This window comes from Mastigoproctus giganteus, chromosome 4 (genome assembly GCF_048544385.1).
Source record: "Mastigoproctus giganteus isolate SK-2022 chromosome 4, ASM4854438v1, whole genome shotgun sequence".
In the NCBI taxonomy this organism is placed as follows: domain Eukaryota; kingdom Metazoa; phylum Arthropoda; class Arachnida; order Uropygi; family Thelyphonidae; genus Mastigoproctus; species Mastigoproctus giganteus.
This window is the reverse complement of record NC_143578.1, coordinates 218469162-218489756: the sequence shown is the minus strand read 5'-3', so window position 1 is coordinate 218489756 and position 20595 is coordinate 218469162. Positions and strand designations below refer to the sequence as shown.

Below are 20595 nucleotides of genomic sequence, written 5' to 3'. Positions count from 1 at the left end.
GGAAAATTGTTATGTCTTCAAATAATCGTACAATGATTTTTCAACGTCTTCAGCCATTTCATTGATTCTTCTTTTCACTGAATTATTGCTCAAAGGAATTTTCCTGATATCTGATGCTGGCTTATGAAGCACAGTGTTGATTACTTCTTTTACTGCTGGCAAGATTAATTCCTCACCAATTGTGTGTGGTTTTCCCACTTTTGTGATTAATAATGAAATATTATAAGAAGCTTGTAATCCGTCATTATCTTGTTTAGTGGACGACGCAAAAAGTTTTGATATAGTTGGACGTTTAAAATATTTTTCTTCTAGTACTTGAAAATAGGACAAATCTTTATCCTTTTCATCAGCATGCATTTTAGTCAAATTCTCTTGTAGCCTAGAAGGCTTCGTTGCTTCATTTGAAAATAACTTTTTGGCAAATCAAGGTAATAATTACAAGGTAATACATAGGTAATAATTGGTTCGTAGGAGACTGAATAAAGCCATATTTCAAATACTCAATACTGTACTGTCAACATTTCTTCTTAGATTCAGACATAATGAAGTAATAAAATTTGCAACAATATTCACAAAATAAAAGATTTAATTTACACTTTATATGACTCCACTTATCTATCACACTTTCGACTGATGATTGTTGGCAAAGCACACAAAAAATGAAACTTATTAAAATGTATGATCACATATCAATTCATGAATTATTATGTTGGGCAAAACAACCTTGGAAGCTTTGAAGATGAAACGCGCTACGGCATTAGTTTAAAATTCGTGCTTAATCTGTCTCAAACGAATCAACAGACACGGAGATATAATTGACTGGTCAAGCTTACGTCATTAGCATTACAGTTGTTGCTACTGTTTCACTTTATTGCTTCTTATGTCAACTCACAGTAGCTCGCGTTGTCGCATTTCAAAGACCCTAGGCTAATTAGGGTGGGTTTAGAAAAATAACAGAAAAAGGCCTAAAAAAATACACACTTGATGTCACATTCTTGTCATTTGTGTGAAATTCAATAGAAGGTTTTGAAAATTGAAGTGGGAAAATTGAAGAAAAGTTCTGGCTTCACCTATAGCGAATTTCAGCTGTGTCCATAGAGTAAAAATTATAGAATTTATTAGATGACCTTTGAACTGGGTCCACTGGAGATAAAAATATGGATAAGGAGCCACCGACCCCTAGACCGCCTGAACGCCCCCCAATTGCTTCGGAACCCACCATCGCCCCCCCCAGAAGGCTTCAGCACCAACTGGGGGGGGCGGTACCGCCCACTTTGGGAACCTAAGGTCTAGATGATCCCGCATTGCTTCTTTAACCAGTGACTCAATTATTTTCCCTGGAACAGAAGCGAAGCTAACAGTTCTGTAATTACTTATGTCTCCCTTTGACACTTCTCAGCCCATCTGCTTAATTTGTCTAGATCTCCATGAATTGGGGATATATTTGCACATCTTCAGTCCAAAGAGACTGCCCTTGAATCTATGGATGCTGTCATAATCGCGGCTTAACATTTGTTTAAATCTTTTGCTGGCTGATTTAATAGAACTGGATAGATCCCATCCACCCCAGATGCCTTTTTTTTTTATGTTTAGCTTCAACAGTTCTCCATTTTCTTTTACATAAAAGATATCTTTGCTGCTTTTCTTTATATTCTTTGCCAGAGACTTGTCATAATCTGCCTTACTTTGCCTAATCTCCTTTGTGACTTGATTGCAGACTATTTTATATCTGCTGTGCATCTGTATCACATGATAATTTATTGCATCCATGCATTTCTCTTCACTGCCACTGGTCTCATCAGTTCATCTGACATCTGTTTAGGTTTATGCCTTGAAAAGTGTCTCTTGCTTGGTATAAAATGCACATTAGCTTCTACAGTAACATTCCAGAATGCTTCCCATTTAGAATTTGCTTTTGGTAACTTCATCATTTGGTCCCACTGCATAGAATTTAAAAACTGTCCGAGACTACTGTAATCACTTTTAGAAAAGCAAATCCCTTTCAGTTGCCTTTGACATAGTTACATCTTTCAGTAAATCCCACACCAATGCTCTCCGATCACTGTCACCTTGTGGATCTTACAGTTCTGCAGATTCTTAATGCAAGAAGGGTCACTGCTGATAATCAGATCAAGAGTATTGCTTTCCCTTGCCCTCTCTCTAACATGCTGGTGTAGGAAACAGTCATCAATAAATCCACCAAACTCTTGCTACCATGTGAGTGACCAACCAACAAGGTCCAATCAACATCTGGAATGTTAAAGTCCCTCATTATAAGACATTTCTTGATATTGGCTCACTCTATATATTTGTACTGTTGTTCATTATACTCATAGGCCTATAACTCACTCCCACCCTCATTTTTGTTTGTTCCCATTGTTTTGTTTGTTTGTTCTCAATTTTTCTGTCACACCAAACTGACTCACATCACACTTGGCTTTAAATTTTATGTGCTTCTTAACTAAAACATAACCTCCTCTGGCCTGTCTGTCCATACACATTTTACTCCCCATATTCAAATTCTGAATTGGTTATATTTGATTGATACTAGTTAATCCCATAATGTTTGCACATGGTGATTTGGTGAGCACTTCAAATTCATCAGATTTATTCACTATACTCTAAGCATTAGTGTACATACTAGTATACTTGTAACTGTTTTTACTCTTATTACTGTAATACACTCATGTATTTGCTTGTTCCATGAGGACTCTACAGGTCTTGAAATCTTCAACACCTTGCTTTCCAGACTGCTGCTTATTCCAGTGGAAGCATTTTAAAAAAAATCACTTTCTACTCTTTCTCCTATTAAGAAGCACTGGCCATGCATATAAAAATTCTATTTCAAGTCTTGCACAGTCTCCAAAGCTGATTTGATTGATAAGGCTCGTATCATGTACTCTCTCGTATTGTGTCTGGACAAGATTGCAGTCACTTTCAATTTCAGTCCTAACTCGTAACCTTTTCTGAACATTACTCTGCACTTGTTAATTAAACTTCTCAGCTCTCCTACTCTTAATATCTTTAGTACCAATGCATACAATATCATCTTTGTGCTCTTAAAAGATAATAGCTGTTCTACAGTTCCATCTACTTTAGCCTCCTTTGCAGATATACCCTGGTCCTATTCCACCTGTTCTTTTTGCATAATATATTTGCAATTTCCCTGAAATTTTTTCGTTAAATTTTGTTACATGAAGAAATAAGTTTCCAGGAAAGGCTCTGTAACAATATTCTTTAAAAAAAAATCATTGTGAAGCGCAGTTATTTTTACCCCTCCTTTCTTTTCATGTAACAGCAATAGTCTAATTTTTTTCTGTTCCTGATGTAACACGTTGGAGCCTTACCTAAGTGAATCAGCTGCAGAGTTCTTGACTGCAACTACTTCTTCCCACATTTATATGGGGTCAGCATTTCCGTCCTTAATTCTTTTCCTCCATTCCTCCCTAGCCTGGGTTTCCTTTCTCTTTTAAATCCTCTGCCACCTTGTCCTTCCATCTCAGCTTAGGTCTCCCCCCACTTCCTCTTCCCTATCACCTCCAATTTTTCACACCTCTTCCCCACATACTCCTCACATCTTCGTTCCACATGTCCAAGCCATCTCAACCTAGATTCCTGTATTTTTTTACTCAGAGGCCCACCTTAACAATATCTCTGATGTATTCATTTCTTATCCTGTCCTTCCTCGTCACACCACACATCCATCTTAGCATCCTCATCTCTGCCACTTCTATCTTTTTCTCCTGGGCCCTTGTAATCGCCCATGTCTCAGCACCGTACATCAGTGCAGGTCTAACCACAGTTTTATACACTCTTCCCTTCATTTTACAATTTACTTTCTTATCACACAGCACCCCACTCATCTTTCTCCAGTTCAACCATCCACATTGCACTCTATGCTGTATTTCTGCACTCAGTCCTCCATCCCTCTCAACATTCAATCCCAGATACTTAAATTTCGAAACTGATGGTAGCTTTTCCTCCTGCAGTTTTATAGAGCTCTCATCTTCTCCATTTAATACCATATATTCTGTCTTTGTTCTACTTATCCTCATGCCTCTCTCTCTTCCAACGCTTTCCTCCATTCCTTCTCTACCTTTCCTTGAGATGGTTCGCACAGTATGATATCATCGCGAACAGCATACTCCATGGTGTTCTACTCTTCACTTCTTGTGAAGTGAAGTAGAGCACCGGTGAAGGGCATCCTTCACCGGATGCCCTTCCTGACGCCAACCCTCGCCATTTTATCCGGGCTTGGGACCGGCACCTATTGAGGCTGGCTTGCCCCCCCTCGGTGGCTGGCTTAGTTCTTGACTGCAACACATTATTAAAATAATCCAGTGAGCAAATGAGGCAGCTCTATTCAGAATTAAGTTTTGGAGATGGCAACTTGTTTACACTGAGTATAAACTAAAATGACTTAGTAACATTTTATCTTGCATTTTTCTTGCATACACCATAACAGAGATTTCTAGAATTTTCAATACAGAAATCAAAGAAAACTTTTTTTTTTTTTTAATTACTTGGACTTTCATCTGTTTGGGCAGAGTAGATGAAGTGCACAGAGTCATTAAAATTCATGCAGTCTCCAAGACTCATTGTGCATGTGTCTGTGATAAAGATAAGATTAGACAACTTATTAGAGTTGTTGATAAGCAAGCTGCATAAGCTTGCTTTTTTTTTTTTTTTGCTGCATCATTTGCCACTACTAATACTAATAGTGAAATATATACATAAAATCCCCTATCCTGTTGTATTTTGTGCCTTAGTCATTTGATTGGCTATTACAAAATCCAATCATGGGCTTCTCTAACCCTGTTAATTCCAAATTCTAAAATGTGTAAAAGTTAAAGCCGGTAATTTTTTACCTGGTCCAGATCAGAAATGTATAACAGTCTCAGCTATATTCCTATTTCCCAATTAGCAGCCCCTCTGAAGTTGTTTGCTAAAATATGTGCTTTATTTTCTTTTAATTGTTACATTTTTGAATGAAATTGAAGTCCCTCAGAACAATGTTAGATCCAGATTTTCCCCATGCCTTACAAACAGAATCAAAACACTGGATGGATTTTTCTTGTATACAACCCTGAAGCTGGTAAACAATATTGAAATCTACATCATGTGCATGCTGTGATAAAGTTTATCATTTTAATGTTGTTTCTTTGATTCTTCAACTATAAGAGTTCCTTGCTCAATAGATAATTCATTATTTGTAAAAATTTAAAGAAACAAAGATATTGGTGAGACTATTAGTATTCTATTAGTAGATATGTATATGTAATTTGTTATGTATAAAATTTCATCATGTCTGTTAGTTTTAGAATGTTTGTAATAATGATTGAATTCTTCCTAGATAATGTAATTTCTTTCTAATGAATGACTGCTGAACTGATATTTATTTATTTACCTCACTTAACATATTGCTTAGGTGAACAAGTTAGTGCATTTTAGTTCGTAGTAAATTATCAAAGTAGGTGAAATGGCATCGTTTTTGTTACATCTCATATTTAAATGCCCTCATGAGTTGCCTGTTATTGCACTACCTTGAATAAGCAGTATTTTCTCAGTAGAGAAGACTAATGCTATTTATTCTCAGTGGATCCCACCACCAACGCCCAGACAGAACTGTTTTGAAGTTTGTTGGCCTCTCATCAGTGGTCAGGTAGGTACCCCAGTGATACAATCAAATATGACAACCCAGTCATGAGGTTTAATTCCACAATATGAGAGATGCTAGATAGGTGTGATAGTAAAGTACTAAAAAATTTTTTTTTTAGTGCTTGACATGTTCCTTGGGTTATTTAGAAACAGCCTAACCTATTGATTGGGTTAAATGAATTAATTAAATGAATTTGGATTGATTATATGATAGTAAATTCACAACTGTTAGCTGAAAAGGATTTGTGTGTATTTTTATTAAATTAACTTTTAAAAAATAAATCTAATAAACATAGAGCTCTTTTCAGTTAAAAGAAAACACATAATCCATGTCTATTTAATAAAATTGTTAAGAACTGTTTCTGACTTTCATATATGAACCAACCAAACCACACGCTGCTGGACTTCCAGACTAGCATCACTGGGATCCAACGCCCACAGCCTAGGTTCCGGACTTACATCAATGGAATCCGGCGTGTTTGCCGTGCGCTGCGACCCGTGGAAATTCGGAAAGGGGGATCCTGGTGGTTGAGGGGCCCAGCTTCAATACACCACTTTGGCCCCTGCTTCGACAAGACGGGTGGTCCTGGAAGGCCCGGCTAGGATCAATCGGCTAGTAGGCTCGCCTGCGAGGGTCAACCGTGTCAATGCCACGCCCCTACCCTCATGGTCCGAGGGACAGGATTCAGGCTGGCGGCGGTGCGGGTATAGTGTCTGGGTAGCCCTGGCGTCCCACTCCCGAGCGCATTTATTGCATGCCGGGTAGTGGGCGTCCCTTTGGGCTCCGTGGTGGGTGGGGAGCCCGGGCACTGAACAATTTAATAAACTACATGAATCCTGATAAACTACCTTCTTCAGGGGCCCCAACCCGGTCCCTATCTGAAACTATTGAGAAAGATCCAGATAGCATTATTGCTAATAAGAGGCAGCGAACCGAACTACCATCAGGGCCAGTCCCAAGGTTCTTAATCATGCACTCAACAAGTGAAAAACCGATTGGAAAAATGTCACCCTTCTTTATCCAAAAAGGGTTGGATGGGTTAGCAGGTTCACCCAAGTCAGTTAAGAGGCTCCGTTCTGGAGACCTCTTAATTGAAACTAAAAATGACAGGCAATCAGAACACCTACTCCGAACAACATCAATCGGAGGAATCCCTATAACAGTGACACCACACAGAACACTCAATTCATCTAGAGGTGTCATTTCGGAGTGGGACCTTCTCGACGTATACGAGGAGGAAATCTGCTCCGAATTAAAACCACAGGGAGTCATTGCCGTCAAGAGAATCACTGCGCGAAGGGATGGAAAAATTGTTAAAACCAGGAGCGTTATCCTGACTTTTAACACTCCTAAACCTCCTGATGAGATTAAAGCTGGATACATCAACTGTTCAGTGCGTCCATACATTCCGAACCCTTTACGGTGTTTCAAATGCCAGAAGTATGGACATTCTCAAATGGCCTGCCGTGGAGTCCTTGCATGCGCTCGATGCGGTGCAAAGGACCACGAAACAACAGCATGTTCAGCCGCAAAACCCACCTGTATTAACTGTGAAGGCGAACACCCGGCCTATTCACGAGCATGCCAGAGGTGGAAAGAAGAAAAAGAAATTCAACGGCTGAAGGCAGAGCTAAATATATCATACCAGGAGGCAAGGAAATCGGTCAAACCCCTGAATATCAACAAACCTACCTACGCCCAGAAGGTAGCAGGGAGATGTTCCGTCGAAACTCAGACGGACATGACCATTCCTCCAAAGGAGTCTTTCACTCCCATCGCGCGGTATCTCTTAAGCTCTCAAAAACCTGCACAAAAGGACCAATCAGCTGCCACTCCTATATCGGTACCTCCTAATGCTCCACAAGTTCCAAAGGTAATTATGAAAGAAAAGAATAAGAAAGGGGAAGTCCCCCCTAGTACCCAAGAAAAGATGGATGTAGAGCAGAAGGAGGTAACCGAAGAGTCAGTCTTGGAACTCTTTGCGGAGGAGGAAATGGACACGGGACAGCGTCCATTCTTCCCCAAAAAAGATAAATCCAAGACTGATAAAAGTAAGCCCTCAGCACCTCGGAAGCCGCCTGATGGACCCACCAAGCCAAAATAATGGGTAAATTCCTACAATGGAATTGTCGTGGATTCCGGCGAAATATTGATGACATCAAGGCCCTCCTGCACAAGCACGAGCCAGTTTGCTTTTGCTTGCAGGAGACATATCTAAAGGCAAATGATGATCCCACGATGCATAACACCACAATTTATCGTAAGGACAGAATTGCGGATGGCTCTGTACATGGGGGAGTGGCTATCCTTGTGGGTAACCAGACCCCAGTGCAGCCCTTACTAATTACAACTAGCATAGAGGCTGTTGCAATTCGCCTTACGGTGGGATTTTTATTAACTGTGTGCTCTATCTATTTGCCACCTGGGACCGACATCTCCCAGGCAGACCTTGATGATCTTCTAACGCAGTTGCCTCCCCCTTTCTTACTTCTCGGGGATATGAATGGACATAACACCCTGTGGGGTAGTGCCAACATCAACGGAAGGGGACGAGTCATAGAGCGTATGCTCAATGACAATGACCTTTCCCTTCTAAATACTGGAACAAACACCTTCTTCCACATGCCTACCCGTACCTTTTCTGCCATTGATCTCTCTATCTGCTCCCCCTCTCTACTCCCTTCACTCACTTGGGAAGTGGAGGAGAATCCATACGGAAGCGATCACTTCCCTGTGATAACCTTGTTATACAGTGGGAGACCATGTCTTCCTTTTAGGTTACCACGGTGGAAGATTGATCAGGCTGACTGGACTGCCTTCCAACAACAGGCAAATTTCGATCTTAGCACAGTCAGTCAAGAGCCGATCAATGACGCAGTAAGGTACATCACAGAAATCATCGTCCACGCAGCTGCTAACGCTGTCCCAAAAACATCAGCCCGGTTTCCACCATTTCCCAAACCTTGGTGGAATTCACATTGCACAACAGCAAAAAAGGCTCAAAACAAAGCGTGGGGGATATTTCGCCGATATCCTACCACGAACAACCTTATAGCCTTCAAACGTGCACGAGCCAAAGCACGCTACATTCGTCGTCAGAGTCAAAAGGAATCATGGATCCGTTTTACGTCATCTATTAACCAGTCTACCAACTCTAAGGTAGTCTGGGATAAAATCCGGAAAATGAAGGGGAAATATACATCCCACCCTTCTTCAATCCTAGATTATAATGGATGCGCTATTGCAGATCCAACTGCAATAGCCAATGCTCTTGGGGAAACATTCTCTAACATCTCTTCAACATCTTCGTATTCCCCAGAGTTCCTGGTCCTGAAATACAAAACCGAAAAACAGGCACTTAACTTTAAATGTAAGAGCATCTATCCCTACAACGGGGATTTCACTATTCTGGAACTAAAAAGAGCCCTCGCTCTTTCCAAAGCAAGTGCCGTTGGACCAGATGGCATCCATTATGAAATGATTAGACATCTTTCACCAAAATCTATGGATTGTCTGCTCCTTCTGTATAACAGAATCTTTACTGAAGGGCAGTTTCCGGACTCCTGGCGAAAGGCAATCATTCTTGCCTTTCCCAAGCCAGGAAAGGATCCAAAAGTCACCACCAACTATCGTCCTATTGCTCTGACTAGCTGTCTGTGCAAAATCCTGGAGAGAATGGTCAATTCTCGTTTAATATGGTATTTAGAATCGAATGACCTTCTCTCCAGCATCCAGTGCGGCTTCCGAAGGAACCGGTCCACTTTGGACCATCTTATTAGAATGGAAGCATCCATCCGGGATGCTTTCCTAAAACGGGAACACTTGGTGTCGGTGTTCTTTGACATGGAAAAAGCGTATGACACAACTTGGAGATTTGGCATTTTAAAAGACTTACATAGCCTAGGCCTTAGAGGGCATCTCCCTTTGTTTATTAAAAACTTTTTAGCCAATCGATCGTTCCAAGTTCGTGTGGGATCCTCACTCTCTCGCTCCTTTAGCCAAGAGGAGGGAGTACCACAAGGATCAGTATTAAGTGTCACGCTTTTTGCCATCAAAATAAATTCCATCACAGAACAACTTCCTCCAACTGTAAACAGTGCCCTCTATGTTGATGACTTTAGCATTTTTTGCCAGTCGTGCAACATGAGGGTTATTGAAAGACAACTGCAGAAAGCCATTGATAGTCTGAATTCCTGGGCACTTGCTAATGGCTTCAGGTTCTCGCCGGAGAAGACCGTTTGCGTACACTTTTGTCGCAAGCGTAATCTTCATCCTGAACCTGAATTAAGGCTCGGACAAAATGCCATTCCAGTAGCAGCGAACATAAAATTCTTGGGACTCATATTCGATAAAAAATTGACCTTTTTGGATCACATTCGCCAACTCCGCACAAAGTGCACGCGTGGGCTTAATATTCTCCGCTCGCTCTCCTCTACATCTTGGGGAGCAGACAGATGCACCCTACTACGGCTGTATCGTGCACTTGTGCGATCCAAATTAGATTATGGGTCCCAAGTATATACTTCAGCCAGAGACAGTGCCCTTCGATGGCTGGACCCTGTCCATCATCAGGCTCTACGTATCGCTACTGGAGCATTTCGAACATCTCCTGTCCAGAGCTTATACGTCGAAGCACACGAACCACCGTTATCGCTTCGTCGTAAGCAGTTGTCTCTAAAGTACGCCTTAAAACTGAAATCCCTGCCAGACCATCCTACGTGGCCATTCGTTTTTGAGCCACGATGGGAAAATTTGTACAACACCCGTAAGACTGCCAATCGTCCTTTTGGTATTCGTCTCCAAGGGCTACTCAAAGAACTTGATATGAAGGTAGACAAGGTTGCCCAAACACCAAAGCAACCCTTTCCACCCTGGCATGCTCGTGTCCCGGCGTGTGACTTGTCCCTTAGAAATTGGGGAAAGTCGGACACTCCATCTTCGGTCTACCTGCAGCTTTATTCAGCACACCGAGCTGCATATTCCGACTTCGCGCCAGTCTACACAGACGGTTCGAAGTCGGAATTATATGTGGGATCTGCTGCTGTCTTTCCAGACAGCACTACATCGGAGCAGATTCCCTCTGAATGCAGCATATTTACTGCAGAGCTGCACGCAATTGAGTTAGCCTTGGATCACATTAGTAAATGCCAATACCAACGGTTCATTTTATATTCTGATTCTCTCAGCGTGTTACAGGCTTTAATATCTGTGAGATATAATCCTCATCCAGTTCTGTCTAGTATTCAGCAGAAGATTCACGTTCTCCATGAACGCGAATATGACATCCGCTTCTGCTGGATTCCCAGCCACATTGGGATTAGGGGAAATGATTTGGCTGACGCCGCAGCCAAATCAGCAATTCCCAATAATAACCGTTGCCTGTTAGTCCCCTATACAGACTACAGGCAAATAGTACATCAAAAGGTTCATTCCCAATGGCAGGAATCGTGGAATAAACAGACTGGAAATAAATTATATCGTATAAAGCCTGTAATTGAACCGTGGCAGTCTAGTCTGCGCAGGAATCGTAAGGAGGAAGTTGTTCTTGCCCGGACCCGCATAGGACACAGTCATTTAACTCACTCGTTTTTGCTGAGGGCTGGTGACCCTCCTATGTGTGTGTCCTGTGGCACAGTTTTAACGATTAGACACCTTTTAATTGACTGTCCAGATTTTAGCAATATCCGTCTTACCGTTTTTAATTATCTGACTGAGCCGTATACACTCAGTCAGATTTTATCTGACAATGACAACGTGTCGGCTGTTTTTAGCTATTTTAAATTAATAAAAGTTTTTAATTGTATTTAATTTATGTTATTGTTACGTTTTTATTGATTTATTTTTTATATCATTGTTATTATATATATGGACATGGTGGCCTTACTAATTAGGTCACCGAGAATTTAAAAAAAAAAAAAAATTTTTTAAATATTACCTAGTCTTGGCGCACCATAGCCGTAGTTGCTAGTGCGCCAAAAAATCCAAATAAACCAAACCAAACCAAACCACACACTGTTTAATTGAGAGTGTAGTTGGGCAACAAATGATCCATGTAGTTTATGCAGAGAACCAATCTTGGTGTTACTTATGTAAAATTAGCTCTTAGTTTATGTGCTTTTAAATTACATGGCACTTTTTAATAATACATATACCATGTAAATAGTGTATATATCCTAAAAGTTAGGAAAATCAGGTAAAAAACATTTTTTTACTATAATCATATTGATGATTTTGATAGCTAATATATATTTTGAAATTATTTTGCAGGAATGTTTTACTCGGGTAATCAAAGGCCATATTGCTGTGGCATCAGCTGTTTTTCCAAGGCTTATTAAAGGTAATTTATGTTCATATATGTGCTGAAGAAGAAATCTGCTAGAGAATTCTCTTTTGCATGATAGTAAAGATATTCTTTTCATATTAAGAAAAAAGTAATATGAAAGATATGATTTGATACACTTGATCAAAAAAAGTAAATGTTAAAATACAAATGTCAAAAGATGATAAATATTTTGCCATTAATTTCCCCACATGATTTTTAACCCAGCAGCAGTGAATGATTGAGAGAGAGAGAGAGAGAGAGAGAGAGAGAGAGAGAGAGAGAGAGAGAGAGAGAGAAGAAAACTGATCAAATGAAAACAGCACTCTCAGCTTTGTATAAATGATTTTATTTTTGAAGGATAGAAACATTGTCGTTCTAAGCAGCAATGAGATATTTATTATGTACAAATAAGTTTGAAGCAAATATGTTTTTGTAGAAAAAGTATAAAAATGATTATTTAAAATTAAGAATACTAATAAGAAGCTTGACAGTCCCGCTTCATCAGTGATAGAAGGTTGAAATTACGTGAAAATTCTAAATATTTATATACAACTCGAAAGCAAGAGATATAGTTTTGAAATAGAAAAGAATAATTGTTACAAATATGACTAAACAACACAGAAGTAATTGGCTATAAGACGAACACTGAATTTAAATGGAGCACTTTTTTGTTTTGTGTGCCTCTGAGTGGGGGAAGAGAAGGTATGCTCAGAGTTAATGTCCTTTAGGGATGTCCACATCGTTGAGCAGTAGCTTTTGTTTTAACACAAATGACGATCAGTCCGTTTCATTTATTGGCATTCTAGTACTGGCTGTAATCCATCTGACCTCCTAAGCAGATATAAACTGGTTGGATGTAGGATAGTGCAAAGAGATGAGAAAACGTGGATGCTCTGAGGGAAGGGAGATATCAGAATGAAATCCCACAACAGGGAAATTATGCCTTGTGCATTTCATCTTCTAATAACTACATATTAATGTGATGTCTAAGGATTTTATTATGTACATTCTGTAAGACACAGTATTACAAAAGTTAAAATTTGCTATCAGTGAAATAAAGGAAAGATGTAGGTAAAAATAAGACTAGTTGATTATCTCCATGAAAAGGAATGTAATACAAGTTTAGCTAGAATTCAGAAGGAGCAATGGGAAACACTTCTCAGAATTCAGAAGGATTCAATGTCAAAAGTGTAACTAAGAGATTAAAGACTAAGAGAGTGAGATACAGATTAAGGAACAATTAAGATCGAAGAAACAAGTTTTGGAAATGAAAAGGGCAGAATGATTAGGACAAATTGTAGGATAAGAATAGACTTTAGATAGTGGAAAATAAGTAGCTTAATGAGTAATAGATATAATTTTAGTTCTATGTTTCCCAGAGAAAAGTGTCCTTAACCAGAATGAATCATAAAGAATGGCAGTTGAAAGCTTGGGAAGTGTTTCCAGTGAGAAAGGTAGGGAAGGAAAGAGAGATACTTAGCTCAATGAGCTGACAAATAAATTTATATAAATGTAATAATTAAGCAAAGGCAAGGAGGATCAGGGAAAAATAAATAGAGAAGGATTTGATTGGCTAGGTTGTGACATGTAGAAAGAGGGAAATCATATAATATAAAGCTTCAGAAATATATAGTGCCAAATCATCATGGCCATAAGTTTCTTATGCAATATAGTCAAAATTTTTAATGATTGGAACTATGGGATCCGGCAGTGCTATATGAGCCACCCAATGCATTTGAAAATGTAATTTAACCGTTATGAAGGCAACATTTCTTTCCATCATGGCTGGAATGATCTTAATTCAGGTACTTCTGCACCATTTGTAGGAGTCATATCGAGAGTAAAAGGAAGAACTTATGGAAAGAAAGAATGCACATTTAGGAATGGACCTTCTTAAAAGAATTAATATAAGTTCTACTAATGTCTTTTGAGGATAATTTTATGTTGAACTAAGTTAAGAAATTAATAGTGTAGAGGAGAGCGTTAAATTGATTAAAATTATTATTAGCAATAAAGGTTATTAGGATGATAAACTATAGAGATACATTGCAGCTTAAAACAGTATAAGAGAATGTTTAAGGTAGCATTATAGTTTAAAGGAGCAATATATGAAACAGGAATTATTGATCATAAGTTGTATTTACCACCATGAAAGTTTGACAAATTTATTGTGAAGGACTGATTCAAAAGAGCCTGCATTTAACTTTTTGATGATTGGATAATTTTAGTATTAAATTAAAAATGTTTCATTTGAAAAGGAGGAAGAGAGAAATCTTATAAAATTTTTGAATGAAATATTATGAAATGCTTGTTCATTTGTAAAAATGTGTAAAATTTTGTGTGTTAATAATAAATGTTTTATTGATCATTATTGGTGTCCTTGTAAATGCTCATAAGCTATTGATATATACATTTTGCCAAAAAAAAAGAAAAGTAGTAAATGACATTTATAACCCAAAGATCTCAAACCTTCTGATCGTCCAAAGCAGTCAGGTAACTTGTGGACCGTGGTAAAAGGGTTATAAAAAATTATAGCTAATAATAAACAAAGATAGAATAAAGTAAAATAAAATTAAATATAAAGTAAAGCATTGCCAATGAAAGAAACCACATCTACAATTCCTTATAATTAGTTTACTATCTTACAGTATATGGTGTTAAATGAATGTTTTCCATACAACTTTTTTTTTCATTCTCAAAAACCATTGTTATGTATAGGTACTTAATAACAATTTTTATTATTACGCAATATCGCTTATAAAAAGTAGTATCGAAATATTTTATAATAAAAATTCTGAACTATTATACGATTTCAGAGAATGTAGGTTATGGATTTACGATAAAAATATTATGTGGAAAGGGGTTCACGAGTCAAAAAAGGTTGGGAACTGCTGATATAGACCAGTCTTTAGAGCCTCTGGGTCGAATTGGATCACTGGATACATGTGTGAGGTGAGACTGCCGAAAAGACAGATGAACTGGTCACTAAGCTAGATGATCTTGTAATAACTGAGAGTAAAGTGGAGGAGAAATTGTTGAAGATAAACACAAGAAAGGCACCTGGGGTGAATGGAATCTATCCATTATATTAAAAGAGGTGGCAAAGGACGTAAGCAAACCCTTAGTCATAATTATGAGAGTTTCCATGGACTCAGGGGAGGTACCCTTGGACTGGAGAAGTGCAAATCTGACCCCCAATCCACAAAGGAGGATAAAAAGGATGACACAAGTAATTATAGACCTGTGAGTTTAACTTCTGTTCCAGGGAAATTAATGAAGGCAATGGTTAAAGAAGCATTGCCGGATCATCTAGACAAGTCCAGTTATAGCTCGGACACAGCATGGATTTGTTAAGGGGAAGTCTTGTCTGACTAATTTGATTGGATACTATGATGTAGTCACAAAGGAACTGGATGCAAAGAATAACTTTGATATCATATATTTGGATTTTAGAAAAGCCTTTGATACTGTTGCACATGGAAGACTACTGCACAAATTGGAGCACATGGAAGACTACTGCACAAATTGGAGCTGCTATGGATAAAGGGATGGTTGAGTGGGAAAAGACAGAGTGGTAATCGATGGACACTGCTCTTCATGGACTAATGTTATTAGTGGAGTCCCTCAGGGTTCAGTGTTGGGTTCATTATTGTTTTGTGTATTTATAAATGATATTGATGATGGCATATCAGCCTTAATGTCCAAGTTTGCAGACGATACGAAGTTTGGCAGGGTTGTTAATGACACTAATGGCAGTACACTGCTGCAACAGGATCTAGAAAAGTTGAGCAGATGGGTTGAAAGGTGGCAAATGAAGTTTAACATTGACAAATGTAAAGTACTACATATGGGAAGCAGTAATCCCAGAGTAACATATCAACTCTGTGGTACCACACTGACAGTGGTAGAGAATGAAAAGGACCTGGGGATAATTGTGCGGCAGATATGAAGTTTTCTGACCAGTGCAGACGGGCTGCAACAGTAGCTCATGATGTCTTGTCAATGATATACAGGAATTTTTCTAGCAGGGATAAGGAGGTGATTATCCCCTTGTATAAGGCAATGGTCAGGCCACACCTTGAGTACTGTATACAGGTCTGGAGGCCTCATTTTAAGAAGGATGTTGAGCTGTTGGAACGAGTACAGAGAAGGGCAACAAGATTAGTGAATGGAACAAAGGGTTGCTCTTACGAAGAAAGGCTTAAGTTTTGCAAATTACAGTGTCTGGAGACTAGGCACCTGCAAGATGATCTGATTGAGTTGTGCCTTTAATTGTTTGAGCATTCTCAATGTGGATGGGATTCTTCCTCTTGCTCAGAGTAATCACCTGAGAGAGCATAAATTCAAATTAAGGAAAACCGGTTGTAGGATAGATGTGCGGAAGTTTGCCTTTAGCCAGTGGATGGTTGATTGGTGGAAGAAACTTCCATCTGTCGTAGAAGTTGATAGATTGAAGGCAGTTGATAGATTCAAGGCAGAACTTGACAAACATTTGGAGCAAGTGGATGGGTGAAATAAGGGTTTTTTTTTTTTTTTTTTTTGGCTTATGCTATATAAGCTTGCTTTCTTGCATCATGTGCCTTTGCTAATGCTAATGACCAAATTTCTCGCATAGATTTTTTGCACCGGTTGAAGGATGTAAGAAATTTACTCAGGGTAATTCAGATTTTTTTTTTTTTTTTTTTTTTTGGCTGGTTCATAATAAGCCTCAGGCTTCCTTGCACCATATGGCTAATAATAATAACACTATTATTAGCGAATTTTGAATCAAAATGAATATCCACGAATTTCCAAAAAGGCAATTAGAATTTTATTGCCATTTTCCACTTCCTACTTGTGCAAAACAGGGTTTTCTGCTTTTAACAAGATTAAACAAAAAAAGAGAAACTAAATTCGGTAGAAGAGGAGCTGAGAGTAAGCCTATACACAATAAATCCTCATATTAAAGCACTGTGCCTCCCATCAAACCCAACCATCTCACGGATTAAAATGTTATAATTGTATATATATATTTTTTTAATATTTGTATAATTGTGTTAATTTTTTACATATTTTCTTTTAAATTTCATGCAATTCATGTATGTTCAAAAAAGAACATTAAAGCATTTAAAACAAATAATAAATGTATTATTAAATATATCCAACAGAAATAACTTCCAGTTTGTGAATATATATATATAATTTTTATTTATAGATATGTATATTATATATTACGAATACGGTGGGGCCCCAACATCCGATGGTAATTTGTTCCACAAAACCCATTGTATGTTGAAAATATTGTAAGTTGAAACCAATAACTTTAATGGTGCAGGTGACCCAACAACACATAAAATAGGTACAGCAGGCTCTTGATTTACTAGGATCAGTTTAACTGGGACTTCAAGACTCCAAATAAAAAAAAAAAAATCAACCAGAAATCATAAAATTCAAGTAATAACTAGAATAGGTATAAACAGATGTTTTGCAAGTCGTAAATAAGCGACAAGCAGGGCATTATAAATCGTCATTGGGAGATTATTATCTTGCAACCCCCCCCCCCCCACTGTTTTCACATCCGAAGCTCAAAAAAAAAAGAGAGAAGAAATGTTTAGTTTGTTTTAGTGTATCGCTTTGATTGTTCTGTTTCGTCACACTGCAAAGAGAAATTTTTTTTTTTTTTTATAAATCACAAAAACGATGGGTAAATGCAAATGAGTTGCACTTTCAATTAAACAAAAACTTGAAATTATTCAAAAGTTTGAAAACGGTGCATCCGTTAAATCTCTAATGAACCATTATATTGTTGGTGACCAAACCATATGCAACATCGTAAAAAATAAAGTTAAGCCATTAGATTTAAAATTGACATTGAAAAAAATAAAGGGAAGCATCATATTGGACACACAAATAATGCGTGGTAAGTTTTTTATCTATCGCCATATTTTTAATGTAGATTGCTAAACATTTTTGAATATATTATACTGTAGTGAGTCCCTGCCTTACGTTAATTTTTTTTCAATCGATTTTTTTCTTTTTTAGGATTATAAAATTTAAAACATAATAATAAGCAGTCAATAAAGATGATCACGGCACGCACAAATTGCACAAGCGGGATATGGAGTCACAAGCATAAAAATAGGAATGAAGAAAAGATTTTTAAAATTTATTTAGGTTTTTTTTATATGGTTGAAGATTTCAGTGAAGGGGACACACATTTCACCATAATGACATAAAATCCCACAGAATTCCAGCCATCGGTATTATTGCAAATGCAATATGATCGAGTTTACTACCCATTTATAATGAATTGCAGTAACAGAAAAGCCCAATAACCCCGAATGTGCAAATTGTTTTTATTGTTTTATGGTTGTGACCTCCAGAAAGGTGTTTTAGTAAAATGTGAGCTCACGTGGGGTGTGGCCGACCGGGCTAGCCGGGTGGGTGAAGTGCCTGCCTGGCAACCCAAAGGTCGTGGGTTCGATTCCCGCCTCGGGCTTGGATCAAAGTACTGCAAAAACCTTGGGAGGTGCATTATGGCCACAAAAGCCTATGCACCAACAACTACCAAAAAAAAAAAAAAAAAAAAACGTGGGGTGATTATAGTGAGTTTTCGCCTTAATCCTGTGAAATTCTCTACATAAAATTTAATTTTGACCATTATCATGGTGTCGACTAAGAGAATGTGACAGCGCTACTAGTAAATCTACCAAGAAAAGGAAAGCGATCGATACGGATCAGAAAATTAAAATAAGGATGCTTGAAAATGGTCAAACATGAACAAGTATTGTGTGGAATTTAGATTTGTCATTGTCAACAGGGAACACAATAATAAAGGAAAAAGACAGAATATGAGAAGCGGCAAAGAGATCAGCACCAATGAAGTCAACTATGATAACCAAGGCTACGAAATACATATCAGTTTTTACTGTAACAGTTTCTTCCTTTAATGTTTTCTTTTCGTATGTTCCACTCCAACAACTTCACCACTTTCCCCAGATAAAGTTTTTAATTGAACTAATTAAAAATATAAAACTTTTTCTATATATATATATAACTATTATATAAAAAATATAACTAATTTTTGTAAAATAATAAGAGAAGTTTACCTCAGTATAGTATGTAGAACTCTTCCATATGATACTCTCCAGAAATTAAAACGAAAAAATCAAAAACTTACATTAGAGTAACAAATAATTTTAAAAAATAATTAAAAATCAGTTTAACACAATTAAAAATCAAATTAACACAATTAAAAATAACAAAATTTAAAAAAAGAAAGAAAATTATTTTAATTAATTTTCTTATTTTTAATTGCGTTAATTTGATTTTTAATTATGTTAAATTGATTTTTAATTATTTTTTAAAATTATTTGTTACTCTAATGTAAGTTTTTCATTTTAATTTCTGGAGAGTATCATACGTAAGTGTTCTACGTACTATATTGTGGTAAACTTCTCTTATTATTTTGCAAATATTGATATCAACGTAGAACGTATTGAGCATTACAGCTCTGGTTCATACTATAACTAACTAATTGAAAAATATATAACTATTTTTCTTCATTCTTCTGAGGATATTATGTAGTTTTTGTAATTTTGGCATATCATGGATATAGGAGCAATATTTTATTAGTCATTCCCTAGTTACGTAAAACTCAACTTACATAAGAAGTCCTGAAATGTATGTCAGGGACTTACTGTATTTTTAGATTAACCGGGTAATCGATTATTTGGAATTTTTATTTTGCCATCTATCCTGGAAAATCGAGAGTCTACTGTATTTCTTACGTGTTATACTTGATTTGTACATTAAAAATGAGTGTTTTATAAAGATTATTTAATAAATAGTTATAAAATATCTTAAAATAAAAAAACAATAAATTAGCATTTACCTTAGACTTGAAGTGCAGGGCTGATGAAATCAATAATGACGTAATTGTGGTCTTTTCGGTCTTTTCCTGCTACTGGCAAAGAAACTGTCAAAGGTAGACTGTTTTTGATGACTTTTTTGTAGCTTTCTAAAGTAAGAAATGACTTTGTTTTCCATTTTGCACATCATGAGTTCAATGTCGGGGTGTTTTTTTTTAACCACTTCTCTTAAATGCTCCCAACGAGAAATGAGTCTTCAGCTTAGACATTTTGGGTGTCCTCTTCCTTTCCAGTGTCACTCTTCATAATTTTCTCCAACTCTTGTATCTCCTCTGTCGTTAGCTTATGCCTCCAGATAACTGGAGGCGTAAGCTAACGACAGATTATCTCCAGATAATCTGTCGTTAAAAAATATTAACTCCAGATTATCCTCTTTGTCAACCTCCAGATCCATTGATTTACCAAGAGTGACAATATCATTTGTCAAAGCACCATCATCTTCAAATCAGTCAAAGTCAGTCAGATGATTTTCCAGGCTGAATTTAAGCATCTGGTGGAAGCATCATTCCAAGAACTTACAATTAGCCTCACACAGTCCAGGATGTTGAACTTCGACCTCCAAAATCTTTGAGGGTGACAGCAATTTCAACAAAGATCACTGCAAAGCAGCTTGTGCACATTTTCTTGGTATAGATTTATTGAAGTTTGCAATGACTTCTGGTTCATTGGTTAAAGAAGAGGAGTGGTGTTGGATAGCGAAAATT

At 37.5% G+C, this 20595-nt stretch overlaps 1 protein-coding gene across 1 annotated transcript in view; it reads left to right on the top strand.

Moving 5' to 3' along the window:
* LOC150087411 (xaa-Pro aminopeptidase 1-like) overlaps window positions 1–20595 on the top strand; it is a 532432-nt gene that overhangs the window by 401717 nt on the left and 110120 nt on the right. The window contains exon 18 of the mRNA XM_090372051.1: window positions 11927–11996. Coding sequence (XP_090228177.1) covers window positions 11927–11996 — 70 coding nt within the window. The remainder of the gene's footprint in view (window positions 1–11926; window positions 11997–20595) is intronic.